Consider the following 9,584-nt stretch of genomic DNA (forward strand, 5'->3'; position numbering starts at 1 on the left):
TACAATCTCTACCAATTAAAGTTCAAAATCTAAAAATGAGAAAACGCCATTTTGCTGTTACCATGCTCAAACAGTCAATCTTGTTAAAAGTAAGAAAACAGTTTTGTAAGAAAGGCACCCGTAAATGGCATACATGGAGTATTATTGTGTGAGCGGATCTGGTTCACTTAGCGGAAACGGAAGTCATGAGACCGGATGTTGACATTTTCCTGCCTGATGCGTGTCTGCTAATTTTATAGCTGGAACCCACCCGTTCTGGTCTACGTGTTTTTATTCAGTATTTACTTGTGTTTAGTTATAGATAACAAGACATTGCCGTTTTCTACGAAATCGCGTGTAATTTTTATGGATGTGTTTATTGCTATATCAGGCCATATTTCCTATTCCTTTTTAAGAACCTTCTTATAAGAACGCACAGCCTGAAATTTTAGCAAATTTTAAGAACATGCCGAGGCTTAGATAGCAAGAAAAATATGCTTTTTAGTCTGATGCGCTCTAAAATACAGAATGAAATTGTATTCATAGTGCCATCGATTCTTCGTGTTATTTTCTCCCTGGTAATTCATTGGAAATTTTCTTTTTATATAGAATAAAATTTAAGAAGATCGTTAAGATGGACCACCCTCAAATAAAAAAATAGGCTTTTGATATAAGACTTTTTGTAAGTTGGCTAGAAATTCCAAGTCGAAATTGCTTTTCTAAAAATCTCCAATATTTATCATTTACATTTTCATATTTCCGCTTGATAGGGTTGATCATTGTACACTTGTGTACATTCAAAGGACCCTGTCAGCTATTATTAGCTTTCTGCTGTTAAAAATATTGAACCTACAGAAAAAAATATGTGATAAGCAAGCAAAAATGTATTACTGTAAGGGGAAAATTTAGCACCACAAGCCTTATCAGATTCACTAGACTCTCTGAGGTTCTTAGGTGAGAAATCAGGCAAGCTTAAAGTGCCCTTTTCAGCCTCACCTTTGTTATTTTTTTATTTAATATTGGAAGACGCATGGTGATTTAAAAATCTCGAAATAGCCATCTAAAAACAAAGTTTTATACTTCATTTATCAAATTCAGTCGAAAATATTACATTGGTTTCCTAAAATCAGCCGATGAAATTGGATGAGCTTTCACACTTGGTACTTTGCTAGGATGACAAAATTGCGGCTAACAGAGGCTGTTTAAAAGTGCAAATTTCTAAATGACTTTAGGTCAAGTTTGTCATTATTTTTTGTCATGTTTTTAAGGGGAGTGAAGGAGGCGTGTGAAATATGTACATGGGTAATTCTAGTAAACGTTGACCTGCTACTTTGAATATCAAATCACCTTACCACATTATCATCTTTGCCTTTTCGCATCAGTGTCAAAATATTGGAAAGAAGTTAGCGTTTATAGACAAACAGGCGGCAGAATTATATCCACGAATTATATATGCTACGTGCAACGATTTGGAACTATCAGGTTTATGGACACCTGTGAAACTATCTTATCGCACAGAACGCGTCTCTTCTTGAAAATTCCAACAGATGTAGTTTTAATTTATCGATTTTATAGTTCCATACACGTTTGTTTATGTTCCATGGACAGGAAAAAATATGTTTGTTAAACTCGTGGTTGAAATGACGGGTTTCCTTTTTGTTCGAGCGTAAGTTTGGTCGCACCGAAAGCGGAAGAAGAAAGGAAAAAACAGTATGTGAACACCACAACAACGCGTACACGAGCGTAAAAACAAAATGTCCATGCAAAATTGCATCGTGTATCTACATGAAATGTTTGCTGATTTTACCATTTCAAATAGAATTCCATGAAATGTGATACAATCTCTTAGTATGGAATATTCATAATTGAATAATTTTCAATCCTAAAGATTTTGTCTTTATAAGGCGTGCACATCCAAGCTCCCCAACTGCGTTGCGTGACAATGTTTGTTTCCTTGAAATCACGGAAAAAATAGACGCACATTGTTCGAGCGTGAACTTGAACTCCAGATTATACTCGTCTCCTATTTGTTTGGGCATGAATGAATGAAACTTCCCAATCCATTCATGAATCATCCAATTGTAAACGGACTGTCCTATGACTCATACTCCAAGCCTGTATTTCATTGGTCTATATGTCTAGCGGAAGTAAAGTCCCTTTTTCGTGATGTCATTACATGTCTATTTTGAATTGATTATCAAGGGCTTGCCGTGACGTATTGTGGAAATTTATTTGCAGGTATAAAAAGAGCTGGGTTTCGGTTTCTTCTCAAATCAGCAAATAATCCAAGCGAAAGAGCATTTGAGAGAAAAGTTTGAAAAAAACAATACGAGACGGTTTCGTCTTCTAGACGAATTTTGCACATTTGTAAAAGGATTTTAGGTGAGTTATTCTCATTATTAATCATACTAAAGGTTTATGTAAGAAGCAGTTATCAAAATATACTTAAACGGATATTTTTCCGCTCATAACAATCTCTGAAGTTCTTACCAGATGTAGGTTTGTGCTTTATTTTGTTAATTGTGTTTCTAAATATCTGTGCCACAAATTTAGTGTTTTATACTTCGATTTATGGCAGGATTGTGTTGATCTACTTGGTAGTTTGAAAATCTGTTGGGGTTTCGGGGGTAAATTAAGTTAAAAACAGTTTGCTCGTCTTTCCTTTGCGTACTCGATGCGTCACGTTCTGATAACGCAACACAGCGTGACTCATAACCAAAGCGTCAGGGAAAACCCCTCACAACTCTTGTAAAAATATTTCCCCTTACATACGAAATCGCTTTCGATAGGAATATATGCAATGAACAACATAATTTAAATCATATTCATGATTTAAAAGGCACAAGATTACATCATCTCTTTCACACAAAAAATAAAAATAAATACCATAGTATGAGTGTGGCTAGAAAACTCATTGGTTATTTGCTATTTAATAATTGGTAACTTTATGAGTATATTGATTATATATTTTTCCTTGATCATCCAGTACAGATTTGATGGGTTTCAAGATATTCCAACGAAGCACCAGTCGTGTAGGACGGACACTTAGTTTTCATCGTCGTAGAAACTCAAACGCGAGAGACGATGGGCAGAGAGAGCGAAGGATTAGTCGACTTCGCGCTGGAAGTTCTGACCGAAACACCAGTGATTCTGCCTCACGTGCTATTGGAACGGCGCTAAGAAACATTGGCGACGAGCTCAACAACAGCAGGTTGAGTTTAATGTCAATCACTCCATCGTAGAAGGGACTGAAGTGGGGGACGCGTGTAAAACATGAACTGGCAAGAAGTGTAAACATTACATGGAAATTACACTTGATTTAACTTGATGAAAGCTTGCAAAACTATGGACTGAAAGACTGGCCGCTTCTCCGGTTGGCAAGGATACCAGGGTGATTGAGAGTTGCAAGAAACGAACTTCAAGATTTGAAATAGTTATGAAAAAGCTAATTTAGCATCTAACACTTAGTTGTCTAACTTCTTATAAAACAGCTACTTACACCCAAGCCATTATTTAGTCACTGTACAGGGCCGTAGCACGGGGTGGGGCATCGCGGGCACGTGCCTCCCACCCCCCAATATTTAAAAAATATATAAGGAAATTACCAGAACATCTTTTTTTTTTCTAAAGATATATCTGAACTATGTTTATATATCTTTAAAAAAAAGCTTTGCAGTTGTTTTATTCCCGTTAGAAGATGATACTATTTTCCAGAACTGTGTATATACTATTCATATTTATTTAATGCAGAGAATAAAGTAGAAGTATTTTACATAATAATTTATTTTTATTATGTGAGGCAGCACAGTTTACTCTCGCTGAAGGGACAATCTTGGAAATAAAAAGGCTATCTGTACAGTAGAACAATGCAGGGGTGGGTCCAAAATTTCTTGAAGGGGGGGAACCAGTATATAAAATATAATTTCTTCTAAAATTTCAATAGGGGAGGGGTGGGGTACCAGCCCCCTCTCCTGAAAATGTTCATTTCACTATAATCCATTCGATTGCAGTAAAATTAATGAAGATGGGTTAAGTGCCTGGGGGGTGACTTAGATAAAAGAGACTGGGATAATCATCAACAAAATCAATTTTAACCCGGATAGCACTTTGGGTGTGGTCAACAGAAATTCTTACCCCTTAGAGAGAGCTAATTTGGTGTGATAGACAGAATTTTTCACCCTAAGAAATAGCAGAATTAAGAAAAACTGTTAATCACCCCCTATGGAATAGCAGTCTACTTTTCTGGATTTAGGGGAGTAGCTTCCCATTAACCAATACACAAACGCTTATATTTTATTGTAAATTTTGAGGTCAAAACATGCATCTGATTGTTGTGATTTTGAACTATAGTGAAAAGATTACATTAAACTGTGCCAGAAAATTTGAAGAGCATGATTCAGTCAACAATCCTAACATTTGTTATGTTTTTTAGGGGGATTTTTGTCTATAGAGTGGCCTTCGCTTGTTAATTTGAAAAAATGCTCTCACTGTGCCTGTGCGCATGCTTGTGACTTTACACAACTTGGAGGTTCACATGTCATTGATTTTATTCATTCAATCTTTTATATAAACGTTTCCTGTAACAGAATTATACCTGTAGTTTTGAACCTTGAAATAACATGAGAGGATACTGGTGGTGGTAAATGAGTAAACAGACAATGTAAGAATAAAGTTATTTACAATACTTAAAAGGTACAGAAGTGTGAGAGATAAATACCATAGAATGTCAACTAAAAACAAATTAGACTAGAGAGATACAAAAAGAACATGCTTTTGATAGAATTTATACAACTTTCAATGACAACAGTCAGGAAGTTTCTACTATTCATTTATAGAAAGGCAAGCAAAAAGATTATATGTACTACAATAAAACTAATATTTATATACATTACATACAGTAATAGTGTTGACAGAATTCATTTACTTTCTTTCGGTTCTCATCGGTGTCTTCTCTTTCACTTGTGTTTGTGATTCTTCATTGTTACGTAGATTAAAGCTGAGGTCTGCCAAATGTGGGTCTTTTTGTTCAGCATCCCAATCAAGTTCCAGTGCTTGGTATGCCTCGGATCCATTTGCACTTGTAGCAGGAGGATTAACGGTATCGTCATGTGCCTCATCGCGAACTTGTAGTAATGTGCGGGAACGAACTAGAGAGGAAAAAAACATGTGGTAAGAAAACTTCCTGGCTTCAGCAAGTTAAAAGGGTTGTCCCTAAGATATCATAATTAAACCTGCTTTTAAAGGTTTCCTTCCCCCCAAAGAAAGGGACATTAGGGCCTCACTGTATCAGAAACTTGGCCAATCACTCATATGAAGACACCATTTGGGTATGAAAAGGGTACCCCTCAGTAGGAGATGGACAATCAAAATGGGTAAAACAATGATTACAGCCACCCCGTCCGAAAAGTCCATTAGCTGGTAGTCAACTGTACAGTGGTAGGGGCTGCTGTAATAAAGGTTGTTTATAGGACTTAGACAAGGATACAGGATTACACTATCCACAACAGTACAGCATGAAAAAACACAAGTAAGTCAAACACATTCCACACTTACATATTTCTACAGTTCATGGTCTTACTGCAGGTTGTACGTCACCATATCAGAAGAGTTCAATAATTATTTACCATTTATTGAAGCGTAGCTTGCAACAGCGTCTTTTGCTGTTGGTGCAGTGTTGATTCCATTCATAGGGAATATAACAAGGCCAAAGGCAAGAATAAGAACCTGCAACAAAACAATGGCAAAATAAACCAAAACCTATATTCAATTGCAAAGCTAATCTCAAAACTTGTATAGAATACATAAAACTGGTCTAGTAAAACTCATGACCTTTGAGCCCTACTGGAAATATAACAATTATACATGCTTGGGTTGATTTAAACACTTCTACTGGCACTTTTATTCTCTCAAGAATATTTAGGGAGTGTTTATCAAATAACATGAGAGAGGGGGCAGATTTTGACTCAGGATACCTTAAAAATCCAGAGCCTTCCCCCCCCCCCTCTGCTGGTGTAAAACAACTTTTATGCCCCCTTTGACCCCCCCCCCCCCCCCCCCCCCCAAAGGTTTCAGTAGAATTCATAGAAAAGATTATTTGCTAAGAGGGCCCATTTTTCAGAGCCCCCTTTTGGGTGGTTAACATTTTCGCCAAAACCTCCCCCCTCCATGCATTAAATTTGCACTTCCTATGATGATGAAAGTGATGGTGGTGGCGACAATAATGATCAATAATGGTCAAGATTTCCATAAGGATGGTGGTGGTAATGCTTAATGTGATGATGATGATGGTAAATGACAACGGTTATGCTGAAAAGATAAGACTCACCATCAAACATGTTCCAGTCTGTGTCTTTGTTGGGTGAGTTGCAGCAACAATGGCTTGAAGTTGCTTCAGTTGATCCATTAGTGTCCTATGTTAAGTTGATAGAGTTTAAGAAAACATCTATGACCAATAATGCAATGGAAAATTGTGATTGTGATATATGAAAAAGCTTTTCCTAATTCATTAATTTTACAGTACTTACGAGTTCTGCTTTTCTAAGTTATCCACTTTCTTCTGCAAACTAGTGTTTTTCTCTGTGCACACTTTCACTCTGAAAACAAGAGAAACAAGAATACAGTAAGTTCATGCTGTTTTCTTCTAAAGTATGGACAGCTTCTAGCAAAAAAATGAACAGTAACAGCAACCAAATTTGTCTGAAAAATTTTGAGAAACATTAAAAACACTAAATTAATAAGCTACTTGGTATTTACAAACATCTGGCAATACCTCATTTCCAGGCCATCAACATAATCTTTCTTTTTTTTTCTGCTCTCTTGTGCTGATTGCTAAATGAATCAAATAAAAAAAAAGCTTTAAAATATACCTCTACTAGATTTAAACTCTCAGCAAAGTTTCTACCTTATTTTTTATTTTTCTTCGCACTTTCTTGAGAACCCTTTCCTCAGCTTTCGTCAAAGAGACGTCAGTAGGAAGCTCCACCCCCTCCTGGGCTAACAGTTTTTTCTCTTCCTCTGTCAGGACAAGTTTGCTACCATTCCGAAGAGAAGAATATGTCGTTGGTGTCATTGTGGGTTGTGAAGAGGTGACAGTTGGCTCATTTACGACATTGATTGATGTGGATGTTGTTTGAAGTGTGTTTACTGTGGTTGATCTAGGTGGGTCTTGTTGCAGCTCTGAAAGCCAGTCTGTTTTGGAAAAAAATAGATGCTTACTGTAGCTTGACTTTGAGTCCTATTCAGTTTACACCTCCGTGAATGTATAAAATAATAAATAACAAATAAATAATGCATCATTAGTTAAGGGCTATGCGGTAGTCAATTGTTAGGGTGTTTAAAGCCGCATTGTCACCAGTTTACTTCCGGTCGATTATGTAAAAATATCCGATGATTTTTTAAAAATCATCGGATAGTTTTAAAATATTGGGGTGGGAGGCACGTGCCCCCGATGCCCCACCCCGTGCTACGGCCCTGTACAGTGACTAAATAATGGCTTGGGTGTAAATAGCTGTTTTAAAAGAAGTTAGACAAGTGTTAGATGCTAAATTACCTTTTTCATAACTATTTAAAATCTTGAAGTTTGTTTCTTGCAACTCTCAATCACCCTGGTATCCTTGCCAACCGAAGGAGCGGCCAGTCTTTTAGTCCATAGTTTTGCAAGCTTTCATCAAGTTAAAGCCGCATTGTCACCAGTTTACGTAACAATCTCCGATGATTTTTAACCGAAAACGCGAAAAATATTTCAAAGTATTGAAAGCAGTGTGTCTATTGGAAGTTTCTTTGAGGATGTGATTGATAATTTAGAGTGGATGGCCTGTTAAATATCTTGGATTGTAATAGATTCTTTTGTTTTTTAACGGTTGAGGTTTTCGTCGGACCTACGGAAGTAAACTGGTGACAATGCGGCTTTAATAGAAAATAAAATAAAATATTTTAAATTGGATATTTACAAGGTAGGTAAAACTAGGATAGTAGGTGCATACATCCAGAATTTGCTGATCGGGGTCCACAGTCATAGGTATATCATATGGTGAAAGAATGTTATTTGACAATCTTTTAATAAGAAATTTTAGTCTAATAACCCCGAGAAAACTTTCACTTCAGTTGAATTTGAAAATTTGGTATTTTAAAGTCTTGATAATTACTAATATCATAAACACTGACAGCGAAGTAGAAATCTGGGTTGCAACTAAAACTTACCATAACCAACATCAATAGCAAAGTCATCTGTTGTATGTAAGATGCCCTCTGACGATGTTGTGCTGACCATGTCTGAGTTTATATCAAAATCCATTCCCTCAGGACTGGATGTGAGGAATGAATCAGATGCAGTGCTGTCGCTACATGGTGATAAGCTAGGTGTTTCATCTACATCAGCTGACGAAAAGGAAGTGTTGTCAATGTCTGCGGACAGGTTTGCAAAGTCTTCCCCAACAGGATGCAAATTTAGGTTGTCATCAGCGGCAGTGTTAGCATTGAAGAAAAGCTTGATTAACTCGTCATCTGTGAGTTCAGCCTACAACAACAGTAAAAATATATGAAAAAAGGAATGCCAATAATAAAAACAGAAACATTAAAACATATATGCAATAACAGGCATACAATGACAGAAAGTACAGCATACTGGTTGCCAAGGCACACACAAAATATAAATATAATAAAACATATTGCATGTATTCAAGGTTTAATGCTTGTATTAAAACTGTATTGTGTACTTATAAAAAAAACATAGAAATTATACTTGGTTTCGCAGATAACTTACATTTGAGTAAGTATGACAATAACACGATACAGTATTACTTGGGGGGCTTATTTGACAATGTATTAAAAAATTTTTTTTAAGAAAACCAGGTGTTTACTCAAAAAAATACTGCACTTTGAACTCGAAAAACTGGACAGAGCAAGTTATCAGAGTTAAAGTAGTACTTAGTATTATTATGTGAACAGTAGTCGTTTCGTGTCAAGGTTTGCTTTGACAACACGACAAGAAGAAACTTGCGGTCTTCCATGAATTTCACAAATCACTGTAAAACTGAGGTTATAATAGGGGTTTGCCTAAAACGTTATAGCTGTAGTCAATGGCATTTGAGAAAGCCGATGAATTCATTCGAGCAGCGGTACAAAGTCCAATATGAATATGGCGGGCGCTTTTCTTTCAAACTCAACTCACCAAGTTCGCGATTGTTTCCTTCAAACTAGCGTCTTTTTCCAAGTCAACCAGTTCTTCTTCAGGTTTTGCATAGAGGTGATCTAGTGCCACTGTCGATCTGATGCTTTCCACGACCATCTTGTGTTCTATTCTGTTGTGGATAGATCGAAGCTCAGTGCATCACTTTTTCATACGTGGAGAATATAGCATCAACATTCCAAGGGCTATTTTTAGACCCATTACGTCACTGGTCAGCGGTATGACTTAAAATGTGGTGACGTGGCGGGGATGACAACTGCGACGAAAAGCATTCTGGGAGCATAAACACATTTACACAGAAAGTACGAGCGTTCATGTTCATGTTTGCTATCGCAGAGCCAATTCTCAACCCTTCCTCTTCAGTTATATACTAAAAGCCCCCAGATAATTTTTAATCGCAAATTTAGGCACACAAAAC

General features: G+C 36.7%; 2 protein-coding genes across 13 annotated transcripts in view; one reads left to right on the forward strand and one right to left on the reverse strand.

Annotated features, from left to right (window-relative positions):
* LOC5511206 (forkhead box protein B1) overlaps positions 1-3,756 on the forward strand; it is a 62,564-nt gene extending 58,808 nt beyond the window's left edge. For 11 of the 12 annotated variants that reach the window (XR_007308151.1, XR_007308152.1, XR_007308150.1 and 8 more), the window contains 2 exons: positions 2,218-2,361; positions 2,966-3,756. The gene's annotated coding sequence lies outside the window, so the exon portion shown is untranslated. The remainder of the gene's footprint in view (positions 1-2,217; positions 2,362-2,965) is intronic. The other variant, XM_048728029.1, reaches the window with a different exon arrangement.
* A 752-nt stretch (positions 3,757-4,508) lies between these two features.
* LOC5511203 (cyclic AMP-responsive element-binding protein 3-like protein 4) lies at positions 4,509-9,355 on the reverse strand. The gene is made up of 8 exons (XM_001631543.3): positions 9,149-9,355; positions 8,179-8,494; positions 6,881-7,167; positions 6,749-6,807; positions 6,504-6,572; positions 6,305-6,389; positions 5,604-5,703; positions 4,509-5,126 (listed from the first exon to the last, which is right to left on the reverse strand). Exons 1-8 carry the CDS (start codon positions 9,263-9,265, stop codon positions 4,900-4,902), a joined length of 1,260 nt encoding a protein of 419 aa, XP_001631593.2. The 5' UTR covers positions 9,266-9,355; the 3' UTR covers positions 4,509-4,899.
* Between the last annotated feature and the right edge of the window lie 229 nt (positions 9,356-9,584).

This window comes from Nematostella vectensis, chromosome 5, assembly GCF_932526225.1.
Source record: "Nematostella vectensis chromosome 5, jaNemVect1.1, whole genome shotgun sequence".
NCBI lineage: Eukaryota > Metazoa > Cnidaria > Anthozoa > Actiniaria > Edwardsiidae > Nematostella > Nematostella vectensis.